The 20,275-nt window shown below is 38.5% G+C and overlaps 1 protein-coding gene across 1 annotated transcript; it reads right to left on the bottom strand.

Annotated features, from left to right (window-relative positions):
* Window positions 1-451: 451 nt before the first annotated feature.
* On the bottom strand, window positions 452-5,371 carry SIKE1 (suppressor of IKBKE 1). Its single transcript, XM_033092777.1, has 5 exons — window positions 5,150-5,371; window positions 4,801-4,906; window positions 3,765-3,907; window positions 2,472-2,585; window positions 452-703 (listed from the first exon to the last, which is right to left on the bottom strand). The coding sequence occupies exons 1-5, from the start codon at window positions 5,306-5,308 to the stop codon at window positions 602-604; spliced, it is 624 nt and encodes a 207-aa protein (XP_032948668.1). The 5' UTR covers window positions 5,309-5,371; the 3' UTR covers window positions 452-601.
* Between the last annotated feature and the right edge of the window lie 14,904 nt (window positions 5,372-20,275).

Here is a 20,275-nt window from a genome sequence, read left to right on the forward strand (position 1 = left end):
TTCAAATATGTTTCCTGGGGACTAGCAGTAGGTTCTCTCAAATTAAGAGTAAAGACACGAGGCCATAAAGTGCCAACTCTTAGCACCAGAGAGACTACATGGAAGGTAAATGACATTACAAATCAGAGAATTTGCCACTCTAGTTCTGCAGACTTGTATTACCTTTCTCAAATGGTAAATAATCCAGGTTTACTCCAAATAGATTTAAAAAGGTAATCTCTTTTTAAAATTTTTTACAATTGCAATTTACACTCCTATATAATCGCATCGCTGCCTTCTAATAAAATGCTCAAAGTTTCAGAGATGTGAAAAACCAAAATGAACTGAAAACACAGTTTATATAAATAAAGGTCCCAGACATGAAAGTTAAAAGTAGTCTCTCAGAGAAAGGAATGGTGAAAATCTGTGTGTATTTTCCCTAACACCCAAAAACTGTTTTGTGGACAGCCAATTTTGACTGCCAACTCTAAATTGTTACTGATTCCTTTGATCAACACTAAATCAAGTCTGAGGGAAGACAGCGAAAAGATAATACTCGAAGAGAAAGACAGGAACTTCCTTCCTTGATAAACAATCTCCGGCCATCATTCAGAAGCTGAAGTTATTTGATAGTTTGGGAAGTAGTATCCATTGAGTTCTCCTTCCTGACCTGAAGCGACTCACTGCTGATGGACAATAATTCTCGAAGTTCCTTATTTTCAAGCTGAAAAAAAAAAAGTATATGTTTATTTCAGGTATTTTGACTGTCAAACTGCATCACAACACAGTGTTTTAGGCCAGGAACAGAAAGCATATTAATTGTAAAAGTTTTAAGAAAACAAAGAAACGAGAATTTCCTAAAACACGGCTTATTTATTCATCTAACAAACATTTACTGAGCAATTTTTATATGCCACGTGTTAGGATTACAAAGGTCCCACTCCACTGGAGGAATTCATGGCTTGTCATACTCTTCATGGTTCCCACAAGTTTTGCTACTGTTTCTTCTATCTTTCAAATTCCTAATATTTTTTTGCTCAATCTTCTCTCTTAGATGTCGTGCAGTTTTGGAGAAAGGAAGGAAGGAGAGAGAAGAAACTACTTACTGGCCACATAACCGGTGACCATGTGGGTATCTCACACATACTACCTCACAACCATTCGTAGAGCAGGTACCACTACCTACAACCATATCTCTTTAAGATGAAGACACTGTGGTGCATAAAAGTCCAAAAACTTGTCCAAACTCAGACAGCCTGGATGTGGTATTGCCAGGCTCTCAATCTAACGTCCATGTTTTTTCCACGTAAGCTATCAAGTAAAATTTGTCTCACGTTTCCTTATGGCTATTTCCATAACTGAGGTTAAATCAGGGATAGTGGAGACAAGGTCATTCTATCATTTGAACTAACTCCTAATTCCTAATTGGGATCTTGTCACTCTCTCTGATTTCCAGATGGAGCAGTTTGCACTCTTCCACCTTATTCTCTCTGCAGGAAATTCTGGTAAACCATGGCATTTTTCAGGCTTCAACAAAAAAAGAGTCAGAGTCATTAAATCTTCTACCATATGAAGTGCTTCCTCTAGTACTTTGTATTTCTCTCCTAGCATTTATGTACCATTTCATATCATACAAATACACTAAATCCTCACTTAACGTCATCAATAGGTACTGTGACTTTAAGCAAAAGTGTATAAAGAAACCGATTTCACCAAAGGCTAATTGATATAAACAAGAGTTATATTCCTATAGTATCTCATCAACGCTATAATAAAACAATATGGAACGAAACGAAGTTATTCGATGGCCTGGTGTACTAGTCTTATTCCTTTCACTAGACTCTGAGCAGGGACCCTACCTTTTTCTCTCTAGTATTTCTCAAAGGGCCCATGATACCATCTTGTAATAAGCAGCATTCAAATGTTTTTCCTCAACAATTTTATGGGCACACTAACACCCCAGGTCTTTCTTTGTAAATTATTTCTATTTTAATCAAAATGGTACATGAAAATAGCTTTTAAAAAATCAAGACTACATGGCTTATAAAATACACAGTAGTTCCTTGCTTTGTTCACCAAAGGTAACCACTTTTAATACTTTTATCTATTTCTTTGGTATTTACTTCTATAATTTTAAATAATATCCTTGTAACTGCTATTTCCTGATCATCAATTTTAGACATTATCTAGTGAATTTCCTTTTATGGCAGATGAGGGATTTTAGTTCACATGTAATCTGTCCCTTCCATTCTCTCTACCCTCTTGATCTGATAATATTTCAATTTCTAGCCAATACATAGTTGGCATTTTCATTGTTTGCCACTGATTATATTTCCTTTTTTGAAAAGGGTATGGAGGAGGAGTTTTAATTTTAAATCATGAGCACACAGAAAACATCAATACATTGCAATGATAAGATAGTAATGGTATACCTTCCAGGCTCTATGAAAACTCCATGAAATATTGTGAATTCAAAACAGCAATAATCTTACCTCTAATTGGGCTAGTTTTTCCTGAATCTTACAAAATTGGTCATCATCCACCTGAACTGCTTTCCTCATCACTTCTCCCATTTCACAGATTCTGTCAATCTGACTCTCAATTTCCTGGGAAGATATTAACACAAAAAAAGGTGAAAAAGTCATCTTTCCTACAGATAGGAAGTTCATGAGAACATGTGCAATACGATGTTAAAAAGTTCATTGAATTATGCTACAGGTTACACAGGAGTTTCACTGAGTCCTCAGAGGTGAAGCCATGATCAAGTTATCTTGTGGTATTCACAAATAATTTGTTTTCAAAAGATCAATTCTAGTCTAACCACCCACTGGATGTTGGACAATATCTCTTAACTGGCTGTTTAACTTAAATTAGAATATTGGCAAGCTCTGCATATTCTAAGGTACCTTATTCTGTCTATGTACTTATCTCTTAGAAAGTCTTTCATGAGCTAAATTCTGTGTCCTTCAAGGTTCAAGTTTTCTCCTCTAGTCTAAAGAAAATAAAGTTTATTTTTCTCTTCTAGATGAAAGCCATAAACATATTTAAAACATCCCTGTTCCCTAAGACTTTTGTTAAGTCAGTAAAATGTTTTCAGTAGAACCTAAGAAAACTTTTCATAAATTCCACTGTAGCAAATAGTGAGGCACCATTCTATTAAGCCAGGATTAAATGATTTAGTACATGTGAATACACAATGACAACTATGAAGCACTCTACAGACAGAAGAACAATTACTGGGTCTCCCAAATTAAGTTATGAACAACCAAAGTGTAGAAACTATACCATGTATGTATTTTTAAACCATACTTCTCTCTCTTAACAAGAGTGTGCTCGGTAGCTCAGTTTAATAAAGGTTTACTGACTGCCTGCTATGTGCCAGGTACTATGTTAGGGATAAAAGATGAATTCATACTTCTTACAGCCAAGGAGTTTACAGTGTAGTGAAATGTGCAGTAATAACCCATCAAGTATTTACTCAGCACCTTCAACACTAACTGGCATTATGTTTGGTGGAAGAACTAAGCATTCATCAACATCTTGGAAAGAGATCTTGGTGAGGGAAGGAGGAACCTTGGTCCTACTCAAATAAAAGGACTTGAGCAGCCCCTCACCTCCTTCTTTCTATTCATATCTTGACACAGCTATAGCAAAATCAACAGCGAATCTAATAAACACGAAAGGAAAACACACTAACTTTTCTTCAGAAGCAAGCACACAATCGAAAACAATTCCAAGATTTCAATTTTCAGTTCACTGAGAATTTACTCCTCAAAGTGACTTACAGCAGAGTGAGACTGGTGAGCTTTCAGGACTGGTTCAGCATCCACAGCTTTTTTAGCAACCATTAATTGTAACATCTGTTTCCGGTACTTGCTCATGATGAGTTCCAAAGCATCCTGGTGTTCCTCCAAGGAAACCCATAGCTCTATATCAAAAAATGAAATAACTTGGCAGTGATGCCTGAAAGATAGCTCTCAAAGCCAAGCCAAATTCTTACCAGTTGGAATTGTATGGCACTCCATGAGCTGTTGTTACTCCAAAGTTGTAAATCAGTGTTCAGCTCCACAAAACTCAACAGTTAAGGTCTATGTGAAACAAAACTTTCTAGGCAGAGGCAGCATAGTTTGGTAGAAACATGGGATACAGAATCAGAAGGCATGGGCTTGAGTTCAGTTCTGTGAGTTACTAGCTTAATGCTCTTAAGCAAATCACTTAACCTCTTTGAACCTATTTCTTATCTGCATTGTAATAATACCAGCTTGTTTGAACTCAAAATGAAGATACAAGAATACAATGGGATGACCTATGTGGAAACCCTCTGTAAACGAGTATACAAATGACTATTCACAGTCATTAATAACGTACTCATCCAGACCAAGAATACATTCCCTAAAGTAAAAAATTCAGCTCTCCCACCTTGCACAAGAACATTAAAAATACCTTCGATCTTAATTTTAGTACTTATTTCAATTAATATTTAAACATTGAATTTTAATCCCTTGAGGATATTAATTCTTTTGTTGTGCAAGCCTCCAACTGGGGAGGCCTAAATAAAGCCACGCAACAATTCAACTCTGCTAAGCACCTCTTTGATAAGCTGCCTACAAATAAAATGAGTCGGACAACCTTGAAAAGAGTAATGTAACAAACTTTATTGTTACCGGGCCAGCACAGGGTAACGCTCTTATTAAAAGTAGTGACCTGGAAGTACATACAGCGTGTGCACGTTTGTGAACAGGTCGGCAGGTTTGCAAGAACTTTTGAATTATTACCGGATATAACAAAATCATAGTAACTCCACAAAAAGGACTGACTAACCTCTGTTTTCCTGCTGCAAGTCTCTAATCTGTGTATTCTCTTGGGACAGCAGAATGTGAGGTTTGTATTTGGACATGTCCTTTATATCGGATGCATCCTCTTGATACTGGACAAACAGAGACAGACGAAGCGCGCCGTCAACAGAACAGCCGCAGATGCAGGAACCTAAGAGGCAGGAGTCAGGGCTCCGGCGCAGCATTCTCATCCCCGACCCCGCAGGAAGCTCTCACCGCCGCCCTCTGAGACCAGACAGAAGACATTCCAGGCCAAGTTCCCACTCGACCTCGCCTTCCACCTGTCAAGTGCCCAGAACCTGAGAACACGGACCCGTCCCTACCCTCTGCCTGACCTGGTCCGGAAGCGCTGTGCCCGCCTCCCGCATAGCCGCTACCCGCCGGTGCAGCGCCGCCGACTGATCCACCAGCGACTCGGCGGCCGCATCGTGCTCCCGCAGCCTCTCCAGCAGCGTCTTAGCGTCTGTCAGGATCTTCTCGATGGTGCAGCTCATAGCGGCCGCGGGACCACAGCTCCAGCGCTGCTCCCCTAAGCGAACCGCTCGGCTCCTCCCCCACCTGTCTCAGCGGCAATAACGTCACTTCCGGGTACGCTTAAAAGGCGCCGGGGCAGCCGTGAGATGCGCCTGCGCGGTGGCATCCTACTCCTCCAAGGACCCTTTCCTCAGTGGCTTCCCTGGGCCCCGCCCTTGGCAGAGCCTGAGGCCTGCCCTCGCCACGCCCTTGGTTTCCTGTTCCCACAGCCTGGTGGTGGAGTTTTAGCTGGGCGGTCCCAGTTTCTACTTTCCCTATTGGTTTTTGATAGATGTGGATTCTTATTAAGTCATCTTTTTTCCCCCCATTTAGTTTTTGAAAAATCGTGGTCAAATACACCTAAAATTTATCATCTTAACCATTTTTTAAATGTACAGCTCGACAGTATTAACTGTATTCACCATGTGCCACTATCACCACCATCTATTTTTCTCCAGAAATCTTTTCATCTTGCAAAACTGGAACTCTGTAGCCATTAAACATTAACTCCCTATTTGGCCCTCCTCTCAACCCCTGGCAACCTCTATTCTACTTTCTGTCTCTATGAATGTGACTACTTTGGGTACCTCATGTAAGTGGAAACATACAAATCACATTTGTCATTTTGTGACTGGCTTATTTCACTTAGCATAATGTCCTCAAGGTTCATCCATCCATGTCACAAAAAAATTTCCTATCTTTTTAGGGCTGAATATATCTATCTATCTCACATTTTGTTTATTCATCCATTGATAGATATTTGGGTTGCTTCCACATTTTGGCTACTGTGAATAATGCTGTTACGAACATGGGCGTACAAATATCTGTTTGAGTCCCTGCTTTCAATTCTTTTGGGTGTGTACACTGAAGTGGAATTGTTGGGTCATATGATAATTCTTATTTTAAAAATTTTGAGGAATGACCATAATGTTTTCCACAGTGGCTGCACCATTTGACATTTTCACCAACAGTGCTTAGTGGTTCCAATTTCTCTACATCCTTGCTATTTTCGGTTTTTCCTCCACACTATTTTCTGAGTTTTTTTTTTGTTGTTGTTGTTGTTGTTATTTGATAGTCATCTTAATGGGTGTGAGATGGAGTCATTGTTTTCTGTTTGCCTATATCTTCTATTTTAATTCAATTAATAACTTGAGGATAAATTTAACCAGAAGAGCAATGACTTTTGTGCTGCTTGTTATAATGGTTTATGAGTTTACCTTGTCAAGCTTGTACGTCAAACTTTGTTCTTTTTCATTCATTACTTTAGTAAATATTTTTGGAGAGCCTTCTTTTCAGGAACTGTTTAGTGTCTGGAAATACAGCATTATCTTTGCTTCTAAACCTGTTCCTTCTCCTGTTTCAGTAAAGAGCACATTTATACACCTATTTGCTCAAAACAGAATCCTGGAAGTCATCCCTTACTCTTCCTACGAATTCTTTACACTAATCAGTTACCAAAGCAACCTATCTCTTTTATATCTTTGGGAGATATTTCCTTCTTTGTATTTTCACTGCTACTCACCCAGATGAAGCCACAGTCTTCCAGCTGGTCTTCTCCCTACCTCAAGTCATCTCCACAGCTCTAGCACAACCCCTTGCTGCCCTTTCAGTGGCAGGCAATTATCTTTCTATGTACCACCCACATTAAGACAGAGCAAGACGGGTCATACTAATTCCCCAGTGACACTGATAAACAATTACTCTTACTTGCGATGTAAAACCTCCACATTATTTAAAGTTTGTATCATCCAGCTGAAGAATCTTCTATCTCTCCTTCTGACTACCAATGATTAACCTTCTACCTTGAATATTCCCCTTCATTCATAGAAGATTTCAGGAGTTGGCTTATAGTCTTTTTGATTAATCCATGTGTGGTTCTCACCTTGGATGACATTCATGTCCATGGGGACAATTCATCTAATGTTCTATCCTTCCTCAGCCCCCTCAGTTCTAGAGACATTCAATTTTTTTTTTCGGTTACCTATGGCCAAACCCTTGATCATTTACCAAAAATTGTTCCTCATCAGAAATGTTAAGCTTTACCATCTAATTCTTTGACCACAGCCTTTGTTTCAACCTGTCTAGTTCTTGCAACCCTTTATTCCACTACTATCTCTGACATCATCCAGCTCTCCGATTTCTGAATATATCAATATTCCCCCTACCTATCAGACTCTTTTCTTTCTTTTTTAATTAAAGTTTATTGGGGTGACAATTGTTAGTAAAGTTGCATAGATTTCAGGTGTACAATTCTGTATTGCATCATCTATAAATCCCATTGTGTGTTCACCACCTAGAGTCAGTTCTCCTTCCATCACCATATATTTCAGACTCTTTTCTTGTGGTCTAATTTTCTTTCCCTGACCAGACTGGGCTCTTATGATTGGCGGTCAGAACCATTGTCTTTCTAACATCCCTAATTTCTTTGCACCTCTCTTTTTAAGCCAAATGCAAGCAGTTAACTCTAACCCTTGACCAATCCAATGATTCTAGTAGTGGTTAAAAGGGGATACAGAAATAAGAGAGGGTTCTTGTTTATGTTTTTTATTTTGTTTTTATGAACAAGTCTTGAGCATGCTTATAGGCTTTATAGAGGAAGGATCCAATCAAGAAAGAGATACAAGGGCCGGCCCGGTGGCTCAGGCGGTTAGAGCTCCGTGCTTCTAACTCCGAAGGCTGCTAGTTCGATTCCCACATGGGCCAGTGGGCTCTCAACCACAAGGTTGCCAGTTCAATTCCTTGAGTCCCGCAAGGGATGGTGGGCAGAGCCCCCTGCAATTAAGATTGAACATGGCACCTTGAGCTGAGCTGCCCCTGAGCTCCCAGATGGCTCAGTTGGTTGGAGCGCGTCCTCTCACAAGGTTGCCAGTTCGATTCCTTGATTCCCGCAAGGGATGGTGGGCTGCGCCCCCTGCAACTAGCAATGGCAACTGGACCTGGAGCTGAGCTGCGCCCTCCACAACTAAGATTGAAAGGACAACAAACTTGTGTTGGAAAAAAGTCCTGGAAGTACACACTGTTCCCCAATAAAAGTCCTATTCCCCTTCCCCAATAAAATCTTATATAAAAAAAAGAAACAGATACAAGAGAGTAGGGGACATTTGAGGGAAGAGAAGGGACACAATAGCTATTTAATAGACCTTTGTTGATTATTTATTAGGATGGTGGGCTGAAGAATCTGGATTTGAATAGAATAAGAAACATTTCATTCTCCTTAATTCGAAAGAAAATAAAAAGGATAGATATAAATATGGATTCGAGATGGGGAAACATGAAATTGAAGGGACCTGTAACTTTCAAGCCATCCCAATACTTCTGCATCCCACCCATCAATAAACCAATAAGATAAGCTCAGGCACTTCTAGTGCTGTTTATGGGTATTACACAAACTGCCCAAGACCTCTTTTGCTTGTTCTGACTTATTTCCATTCTGACCTAATTTCTGTCTGGCTCCTGTTTCTCGGTTCCATTTCCTCTTTATTATTTCACTCTTACTCTTTTGGGTCAGGAAGTGATTTTGGGTCTCCCTCCCTTTATTCTCAGCTCTCAGATGGCCCTATCAGCAGTTCTACTTGTGCCTCTCTCAGAGTATACACCTTAGCCCAGTGATCCTCCGATGATCCAAATGCCAAATGTGACTCCTACACACTTACATGAACTCTAGGGAGGGAGACACTTGGACATTTTTCTAGAAATACCTCTTCTAGTACCATGCCCATTGCTGTAGCCACACCACACAGACAGGTAACAGACTTACTCCTTTCCCTGAACCTGAGAAACTCTGCTCAGAGGTATGAGAACACAGGGCTCTGGGAGCAGATGGTGGTTTCAATGGTCCACAACAGAGACAAGGGCAGAGATATTCGACTTTACCTGACCCCTTGTACCCCCATGGCTTCTTTCAGTGATTGTCCACACATATATGTCCCATATTGCATTTATTAAATACCCTATTTTGCTCCTTTTTCTTTCTACATGGTGAGTTTTGAACTCTCAGACCTATTTTTTCCTGTTGCTGCTAACTAATGGCTTTCTAGGACTCAGCCTTGAAAAACCACAGACCCTCATAATTATGGTGAAAGAAATCTCAACAAGATAGGGAGAAATGTTTAGTCTTCTAGCATGTCAGAAAAGCAGATATTAGTTTGTATTATAAAATTTTCCATGTGAATGTTAATTCTAATTAAGAGGCACTCTGACTTTAGATATTGTTGCTGTAGCCTATAAAAGTAAACTTTAATATCTACAAAGTCTGTAATTCTGATTGGTTGTCTTACTTAACTTAATGCCCTGGTAATAATATTTAAATTGACATCCCTATTTTCTAAAAGATTTAAATACACTTGGTTGTGGGTTGAACTGTGCCCCACGAAAAGATATGTCCGAGCCGTAACTCCTGGTATCTGTGAATGACCTTACTTGAAAAAAAAGATCTTTGCATTTGTAATTAAGAAAAAGATCTCTAGATGAGATCATCCTGGATTAGGGTGAACCAGAAATCCAATGGCAGATGTCCTTAAAAGTGACAGAAAATGAGAAGACACACAGAGACATAGCAGGGAGAAGGTCATGTGAAGATGGAGGCACAGCTGGTGTGTCTACAAGCCAAGGAATGTCCAGCATTGCCCACAGCCACCAGAAGCTAGGAGAGAGGGATGGAACGGATTTCCTCAGAGCCTCCAAAGGGTGTCAACCCTGCTGACACCTTGATTTCACACTTCTGGCCTCCATGACTCTTGTTTTAAACCTCCACTGGTAATTTGTTATGACAGCCCTAGGAAACTGATGCACACGGGTAGGGATTTTTTTTGTTTTTTGATAAAATCAGAACCTCATTGGTACTGTCCTCTTCTCCTTCGTGTATGAAATTTTTAAAAAACATAAACAAAAGAGATAACTGGTAGATTTAAAAAAATAAACAGTCTAATTTTACTCAAATGAATAGGAGAGAATCCAGGAAGCAGGCATTTTTGGTATTATCAAAATTTTGGGGAGATAGCAAGATGGGTGGTCCTAGTTATGCAACCCCAAATACTCTTTACCACTATGCTATCTACTTTTAGTGTGGGGTTAGGGTAGGGTGGGGACTTAAGTATGTTTTCCTCATTGAAAAAGGAGGTAAAATCAGCAGCTGAAAAAGTAGTGGGGTTGGTCGTTGAATGGTGGAATAAAGTAATTACTAAAGTGAATCAGAAGATGTATCATTTATCTATTGCTGCATAATAAACTACCCCAAAATTTAGTGGCTTAAAACAATAACCATTTATTTTGTTGATGAGTGTGCTGGGTAGTCCTTCTGGTCTGGGTCAGGCTTGGCTGCTTCTGGTTTGTGATTAGTTGGTTTGCAGGGGCTAGCTGGTCCTGAGTGGATTCATTCACATGTCTGGTGGAAGGTCAGCTGACAATGAGTCTTGAGGGTGACTGTCTCTCATCCTCTAGTAGGCTAGCTATAACTTGTTCACATGGCTACAGGATTACAAAATCCTTCCAAACCCCAATGTGCAATTGTTTCTTCAAGTCTCTGCTTCCTTGTGTGTGCTACAATGTCTCACTGGCAATGCAAATCACATGGGCAGCCCACATTCATGGGGTGGAGAAACAGACTCCACGTTTTTATGGAAGGGAAAGAATGCGTGTCCATTTTTTGCCATCTACTGTAGGAGAAGAGGTACTGATGGTTAAAGGTAAATGAGAGATGTTAGGGGTCTAAAATGAGAAACGATACTTTTGTGGCGGCACAATCTCCATGACTTTACAATTTTCTGTGGCATAGTTCATCTTCTCAGGGACAAATTGTAGTACTAGGGGTGGAAACAGGAGGCCTTAGGGAATCAGTAATGATGCCTAGCTGAAGAAGATGGCAGTAAATGTAGGACATGGTACCTGGTAGAGAGATACCAAACTGAGGTGGCAGTAGTACTTGACAGAGGCGGAATCACCCAGTATCAGGCACCCAATAGAGATCTACTTTTAGTGGGACAGAAGAGGCAAAATAATATGGATTTCGGATAGTCTTTGGTCCTGTTTGTTATCATGTGTGATGCATCTTTTAGGAGAGCCGTACATATGAGGGAGTTTTGCTGGAAGACAGGGGTCTTGGAAGAGCAAGTGAGGGCAAAAACCAGTGATACTCTAGGTTTTAAATTTTATACACAGTATAACACACAATTCCCAAGAAGACGGTGGCTTCAATTTTTAATAAATTGAAAAGTTGGATTAGATAAGCAGGTTTACTGTATTTTTTCCTTTCTTTTTTTCTATCTGTGAGCAGTATGTGCACATGTGGGGAGTACTGGCAGGGTTGTAACTTTAGCTGTGTTACTCCCAATGGCTTAGTAGTGATTATGCAGTTGACTTTCTCCACTGGATTAATGCCAAAGTTTCTGCTTTTCCACTTCTAAGGTTGTATATGCTTTTAATAAAAGGTTAGGATTGTAATGTGTAATTTCTCAACAATGTGAACATTTTTGGATATCATTAGACACCATTTTTTCCCCTTTAAAAAGTGCTATAGGAATGATAAACATCTAAGTATTACTTTGTCTTGTGCACCTGAAACTAATAAAAAAAAAGTGCTATAGGAATTCTTTGGTAAATTTGAGTTAATGGAACACCTTTGTTAAATAGAATAAAAGTAGTAACAAAACTTAAACCAAATATATTTACCAAAAGGCACAAAAATATCTTTAAATAATAATAATGATAAAAACAATAATGTACATTTACTGAGCACTTTCTATGTTTTAGACATGTAATAAGCATTTACAGATATTAGTACATGTACGCTTCATAACATTTTATGAGATAAATAAGAGTTAAGGGTATCTGTTGTGTTTTCAAACTTTCTAAAATGTTCTTTAAATGTAATGTTGGTAAGACCATTCATACCAACCAACTACTACACTTCTTCCATGAATTTAAAACAGAGAAGACATCCGTGACCAAAAGAGAGTCAAACTATCCATTCCTATATCCCTTAAAGGCTGCAAAACTAAACATGCTCTTACCATACAACCCAGCAGTTGAGCTCTTTGCCATTTACCAAAAGGAACTGAAAACTTATGTCCACACAAAAATTTTCACATGTTTATAGTGATTCGTAATTGCCAAAACCTGAAAGCAACTGAGATGTTCTTCACTCGGCGAATGGATAAATGAACTGTGGTACATCAGACAATGGAATATTAGTCAGCACTAAAAAGAGATGATTTATTAAGGCATGAAAAGACATAGAGGAGCCTTAAATGATTATTACCAAGTGAAAGAAGCCAATCTGAAAAAGCTACATACTGTGTGATTTCTACGATATGACATTCCAGAAAAGGCAACTCTGTCAGTAAAAGGAACGGTGGTTGCCAGAGGATCAGGGGAAGGAGGAATGAATGGGCAGAACACAGAGGGTTTTTAGAGTAATGAAACTATTTTTTCTGATGCTATGATGGTGGATACATGTCATTCTACATTAGTCAAAACCCATAGAATGTATAGCACTAAGAATGAACCCTAATGTAAAGTATGGACTCTGGGTAACAATGATGTGTCAGTGCAGCCTCATCGATTATAACAAACAGACCACTCTGGTGGGAATGTTGACAATGGGAAAGGCTGCGCATGTGTGGGAGCCGCGGGTGTATGGGAAATCTTTTTACTATCTGCTCAATTCACTGTAAAAAAGTGAATTCTCTATATTCTTTTAAATCTGTTTTTATTTTAATTTAAAAAATCTGTTTGCAAGATACCCAAGGACTTTTGCTTCCAGGTGTTTCTTTTGCCCAATTTCATGATTTTCTCCCTGATAGATAGTTGCATGTCCCAGTTGATGAGAACTAAACTGTAGTCTTGATACTGCCCGGCTGGGCCACTCAGTTTAGTCTGTCAGTTCTTTTGATGGTCTTGCATGAGATGGACCATGTTCAAGGACAAGCCAAGAAGTTCCAATGGGCTGCTCCTAGGGAATGGGGATTACGTTTTCGTTTCAGACTTGTTTGTTTTCTGTGGTCACCAGGCCATACGTATTGCAATCAATGTTTTGAGGAGGATAGTCCAGTTTACCTTCTGTGTTAACCAATCCCTCCTGAACCTTGTGTGGCCTTTGGAGTTGAATATACCTGATTTTAGTTGGATACATGAAAGAGAGAGAGAGAGAGAGAGAGAGAGAGAGAGAGAGAGAGAGAGAGATCTGGAGATGTGGGCAGGGTTGGGACTAGGGTGAGGCAAGAGGGATGCCCAGACCATAAACTTCAAGGAACCACTCACTCATTCTTAGGTTCTTGCTTGACCCTGAGAGTCAGGGTATCCTTACCTTTTGTGCCCTGGGCATCTCGCTTCCCTCACCCTACTCCTGGCTCTGGATCTGCAAAGTGTCCCCCTAAATTCTTAAGCCAAGTATCAATTAGCACAAGCATTTGAGGAAATTGCCTGAGGCTGGGGACAGAGCCACCTAAAAGATTAGAAGGAACCATGCTCAAAAGTCCTGGGTCAGAGATGAAGGGGTTTTTTACCCTCTGCAACAGCAGTACCCAGAGTGTCAGCGCGTTTATGCTGATCCTCCAATCCTCAATGCCCACAAGGTAACGTAAAGAGGGCAAGATGACACCAGCACATGTGCTGGGTTGTGATAGGAGAGAAACCTGGAACTTAAGGAATATGAATCATTTCTAATGAATGGTGAGAAGCCTCCCTTTTGCTCTGCAGAGAGATACTATCTTATCCTTGAGGGCCATTTGCTAATCAAACATCTTTGAAAAGATAGTATGAACCAAGGGAAGTAAGTGCGTTGCTTGAAAAATGTGCAAAAATGTGAGAGACGCTTGGGAGAATCGCCTCTCAACAACTACCTTCTGGCATGCCTCCCCCACCACCCTACCTTCTAAAGACATTCGGATTAAAAACACATTTTTAAACTACCGCTTGCCAAATAAAGCGGTGGTCACCGTTTACGCTCACTCGAAGACAGCACAACCCTTTCTTGACACATTTGTGTTTGTGTAACCTCTACAAGAATTTTGGAAAAATATTGACCTACTTATCATTTTAAAGTTGTTGTCTATGATTTTTCACCATAAATATAAATACATTAATTTTTTGATAAAATTAGGTAGGAAATAGTAAACATTTTATGAGAATTGACAAACAAATATTTAATTATATGATTTGATAAATTTGGTTTGAACACTTAATTGAAAAAAGCATATCATTTATCTGTAGGTTGTAGCGTATCTCAAAAAATTTGGGAGTCTCACAAATATTCCATTTATATATTATATGTAAATAGAATATACAGATATATATAACATATGTACAAATATATATAACATATATTAAATATATATTACATTTTTATTTAAAAGAACAGTTCTCACTAATTTATAGTGCTTCATCTGTTCTGAATTCAGAATATTCCAGTGAGGGTCAAAGTACCCAATCTCTAATTCCAAGTCTTATGAAGAAAGATAGGGAGCCTACCAGTTCATGTGCTTTGATTTATTGTTAAGGGAGATTTCTCCAAAACTCGTATTTTCATTTATGCTTTTGTTTGATGCTATGGAAGTATAACTCAAGGAAAAGTACCACGGTGAGATGGGTTGGATAATAGATATGTATTTCATTCATACACAGATCAATGGTAAAAAAAAATGCTTCTTGAAGAGCTAGAAATTGACTTCTGAAAATGTCCTTGAATGACGTAAGGATGTTTTCATGCATTTTCAGGAGTACCGGTAACCTAGTCTGGAAACCACTGATTTACACTGTACCCTCAGGGACATCCTTTCTTTTGTGAACAAACTCTTTGGCTGCCTGAATTCTTCAAACATATTTTTCATCTCCCTCCCTTTTTTGAAGTTTGGCTTTCCCTTGACAGTAATATCAGGTCCTTTGAACTCTCTTAGGAGGTGGCTGCCAGCCACTGTGGAAAACAGTATGGCAGTTCCACACAAAATTAAAAACAGAACTACCATACGATCCAGCAATTCCACTTCTGGGTATTCATCTGAAGCATATAAAAACACTAACTCAAAAAGGTATCTGCACCCCCATGTTCATTGTGGTATTACTTACAATAGTCAAGATATGGAAACAACCTACGTGTCCGTCAATGGATGAATGGTAAAGAAGAAGTGGTACATATAAATATAGTGGAATATTATTCAGCCATAAAAAAGAATTAAATCTTGCCATTGGTGACAACTTAGATGGAATTTGAAGCATTATGTTAAGTGAAATAAGTCAGACAGAGAAAGACTAATACCACATGATCTCTCGTATATGTGGAATCTAAAAAATCAAAAACAAAACCCCTAAGCCCATAAAAACAGAGAGTAGATTGGTGGTTACCAGAGGTGGGGAGGAATGGGTGAAAGGGTACAAATTTTCAGTTATAAAATGAGTCCTGGGGATGTACTGTACAGCATGATGACTATAGTTAATTGTACTGTATTATATATTTGAATGTTGCTAGGAGAGTAGATCTCGAGGGTTCTCATCATAAGAAAAAAAATTGTAACTATGTGGTGAGGGATGTTGACCGGATTATTGTGGTGATCATTTTGCAATGTATACCTGTATTGAATCATTATGCTGTACATCTGAAACTGACATAGTGTTGTATGTCAATTATATCGCAATAATAATAATAAAAAAGAAACATAAAAAGAGAGGTGGCTGCTCCCTCTTGGTCTTCAACTTTTTCATATCTTAGGATATGAGGCATCACATCTGATTACTGATCTGATACTTTCATTCTTGCATCTTTGTCTGAGATCCTTCAAGGCCTAAATCAAATGTCTCTCATCCTTCAGATCTCAACTCAAACCATCCTTCATCAGGGAAGGCTTTGGAGACCTCTCAGTTTGGGTTGGGTTTCCTCTGTTATGTATTGTCATAAAATTGCATTCTTTCAAACATTTATTTCATTTATAATGATGTGTTCATCATTATGAAGATGATTAGGAGATTACTTTCTGTTTCCCGACAAGACGGTAATCTCCATGAGAAAAAAGATAGTTTGTTTTTGCTACCATTGATCTTTAGCACCTGCAGAGTGCCTGACAAATAGTAGTAATATGAATAAATATTGTAGAGAATGAATGATGTCCTCTGGTCCTCCTGTCCAAATTCCATCAGCTTGAATTTGAAAGCTCCTCTATTTGATTTTGATGGTTAGCCGGACTTGGGGATCATTGCTGCAACTACATTATATGTGATAGAGTGTCCTGCTTAATATCCTGGGCTGAGGCGGCAGGTGGAAATATGACAGAAGAAAAGCTGACTACTATTCATTAAGTGCTGTGCTGTGTCCAACAAGGTTCTTAGTTGGTAGCTATCAAAACAAATTCTGGGTGGTTTGAATGGAGAATCATTTATTTTAAGGACCTTGGTTTGCCGGAGAATCATTAGGAAGACTGGAGAATCAGGTTCAGAGCTGTGCAACCAGGAACAATGTTCAAAATCCTGTTGTAGAACTTGTCCAGTGAGCACATTGCAACAACTGTCCTTATCACTAGATGCTTCCGCTTGCTCTGCGAACAGTGTTCAAATACCTCTGCTGCAGTTGCTCCAGAACTTTATTGGCAATTGTAGCCACTACCACAGAGAGAATTCTGTGCAGTCTTTGCTATTGAGCAGAGTTGGCGTGGGGCTAATGGCTGATCAGCTGAGCCTAATTCATGGGCCTTTGTTTTAGCTGCAAGGGATGATGGAAAGGCACTTTCAGTTTCCAGGGTGGAAGTTGGGCAATGCCTTACTAAGAATCATAAAGAGGGACTTTTATAAACAGCGTAAAGTTGCAGATACCGGGTGGCTAGAAAGAATGATAAATGTCATCTACAAATGCTTATCGTGGGCTATGCTAATTATGTATTTCTTCCCTTACTATGTTCTCATAATTCTTTGTTTTCATAGCACTTGTCACATTCTCCCCTTGTAGCAATGACTCACAAACACATCCTATTCCCCATCTGAAAAAGAACTATGTTGTATTTATCTTTGCATTCCTCTAGTAGTCAGTGAAGTGCTTAGTTTATAGTCAGGTGGCAAGAGGTTTGGGGTATTCATTAATATTTGTCGAGAACCTCCCACTAAGGTGTGCTGCGAATGGCTGTAAATTGAACTTAATTAGTGATTAGAAGGGCTGCTATCTAAAATATTCTAGTCTGAAAATTCTTTCATTTAGAGTTCTCATGTAATCTTTAATACTCAAGTCTCGATACTATCAATTTTATAATCTTGAAATTCTGAAGATTAAATGATCATTGTAGTGAATGTTTCTAGAACCATTCCCTCTCTGACACTTTAGTTCCACCAGCCATCAGTGATTAGAATTACATTAATTTTCACTGAAACAACTATTTACACTGTGTCTTCCTCCTCTATCACATTGGCTCTTTTGAGGCTGAAGAGAAATAGATCAGTTGTTCACTCTAATTTTCAGTGTTTAACTACAGTTTGATAAAATACTTAAACATGGGTGCCAAGTGAAAAATGGGGTTGCTAAAGGTTAATGTTTTCATGCTTTTAATAACTATTAGCACCACTTCTGCATATTGTCAAAATGATACAGTTCATTCCGGCAGGACTCAGAAGAGCAGCAAAAAAACAAGAAAGAGCAACTATCCTCTTCCATAGATAACTTTAAAAATACTCATTCTAACTCTGGCATTAATTAAAGAGAAGTGCCAACTAGTCATAAACACTACATCAAAAATGTAAATAATTTTTTATCCTACAGTTAGAGCCTGAGCTGATCTGTCAGTGCCCCATTACACAAAACAGACTGGTAATGACAAAAAGATTATGCACAAATCATGTGCATTTCTAAAATATTATGCCAAACATAATATTGAGTAAGGAAAGGGGGAAGTATAATAAAATAAGTCTTAGAGTATTTAATTCTATATTTTAAGATGCATTTATATAAAATATCAGACGGTCTAAAACCAACAGTGAAATTTCCAGGTAAAGAGTGTCATAAATTGTGACTCCTAAATTCTCCGTGATACTGTTCATTTCTTTCATTCATACAAAGGAGATTTACCTGGCTATTTAAAACAGATGATTTTTTCCCCCCCCTTAGAATAAGGACCCGTAACAGGTGGCTCCCAGACCTTTGTCATTTCGGAGACAAAGTAATATTTTTCTCTACAGATTTTCACTGATATTATAGAAAATATTGGGCAGTAATATTTTCTAAATTCTCTAGATAGAAAATTTGTAATCAAAACACTTTGGAAAATTTTCTTGCCCTTGAAATGGAGATTGTTATAAGATTTAATTTCCTCATTGGTTATCTTATCAATATGATTTTAAAAAATGTGTAATATTCTGCAAAAGCTGTATGAAGAAACTTCATAAAATGTTATTTAAGGTTAATTAGAAGCCATAAGCTTGTGAAGTTGTTTCTTTATAAACCAGTGCTAATCAGTAAGATTTCAAAAATCTATTAAGTATAAATTATAAATAGGTAGCAATATCCCTGCAATTATCTACAGATTTCTGTATTCTGAAAGGTCTGTGCTACATTAATGTACTAGAAACAACATAAGAATGAAGAGGAAAATGTTTTAGAAAAAGTATCAATTTGGGGGTTCAACAAGAATTTATTAAGTATTTCTTATATGCAAATTAGTTTATTAAGCACCATGGAAATAAAAATGAACATGATCTCTGCTTATAAGGTATACATGATTAATTCATTAGATAAACATGAATGAAAACGATTGTAGCCCAGGGAGATAAAAAGCACTAAGAGATGTATAAACAAAGTGTCAACTACTAATGCTCAGTTTTCCTCCTGTGAAATGAGAATAAATAATTCTTGAATTTAAAACAGCAGGTGTAAGATAATGAACTCCTTAAGTAAGTATTCTGGTTTTCTTGAATGCCAGAGGCATTACTTTATTACATCTTTGTTTTATATATTTTTTTAATTTATTGGGGTGACAATTGTTAGTAAAATTACATAGATTTCAGGTGTACAATTCTGTATTACATCATCTATAAATCCCATTGTGTGTTCACCACCCAGAGTCAGTTCTCCTTCCATCACCATATATTTGATCCCCCTTACCCTCATCTCCCACCCCCCACCTTTTTTTTTTTTAATTGGGGAAGGGGAACAGGACTTTATTGGGGAACAGTGTATACTTCCAGGACTTTTTTCCAAGTCAAGTTGTTGTCCTTTCAATCTTAGTTGTGGAGCGCGCAGCTCAGCTCCAGGTCCAGTTGCTGTTGCTAGTTGCAGGGGGCGCAGCCCACCATCCCTTGCGGGACTCGAGGAATTGAACTGGCATCCTTGTGGTTGAGAGCCCACTGGCCCATGTGGGAATCAAACTGGCAGCCTTCGGAGTTAGAAGCACGGAGTTCTAACCGCCTGAGCCACCTGGCCGGCCCTACATCTTTATTTTTAATCTCTGGATAGTTAGCTCAGTTGGTGAGCATAGCAGCCATTCATTCTTCATTCATTCGTTAATGAAATATTTACTGAGTGTCTATTCTGAGGTCGGACCTGTGATGGGCCCTGGGAACACAAAAGTGAAGAAGACAGCTGCAGACCAAGAGTCTAACTGCAGAGTAATGAGTAAAAGATCGTGGATTGAATCAGCCTATGAGCCTTTTCCTGCTCCACACCTACCGATTGACTCCTTTAGCCAGCAAAGTACAATGATGAACTAGAAAAGAAGCTCAAAGAACACGCTCAATAGATGATCAGTCATTAGCATCATTTGTGTATATAAAGCTTGTATCTCATCATTATCTTCTCTAAATTAGTAATGTTCTCAACTCTATAAAATATGAAGCCTTGGAGCGAAAGTATTACAAGAGCGGAGCATATTTTCATACAAATCACTTAAAACTTTGTGGCATTTTCATTAAATCCCAGTAGAACAATCTTTTAGAATTGAAAATTTAAATCTAAATTTGTTTGTGGAAACACAAACTAATAGTTTTGC

Source organism: Rhinolophus ferrumequinum, chromosome 22 (assembly GCF_004115265.2).
Source record: "Rhinolophus ferrumequinum isolate MPI-CBG mRhiFer1 chromosome 22, mRhiFer1_v1.p, whole genome shotgun sequence".
Taxonomy (NCBI): Eukaryota; Metazoa; Chordata; class Mammalia; order Chiroptera; family Rhinolophidae; genus Rhinolophus; species Rhinolophus ferrumequinum.

What these genes read in the sequence shown, in the direction of transcription:
- SIKE1 (XM_033092777.1), bottom strand. Translation starts at nt 5,308, where the DNA reads ATGAGCTGCACCATCGAGAAGATCCTGACAGACGCTAAGACGCTGCTG. An exon ending in CTCACCAGTCTCACTCTGCT is followed by an intron (nt 2,586 to 3,764) that starts GTAAGTCACTTT and finishes ATATCTTCCCAG; the next exon opens with GAAATTGAGAGTCAGATTGA. An exon ending in AAAAACTAGCCCAATTAGAG is followed by an intron (nt 704 to 2,471) that starts GTAAGATTATTG and finishes TTTTTTTTTCAG; the next exon opens with CTTGAAAATAAGGAACTTCG.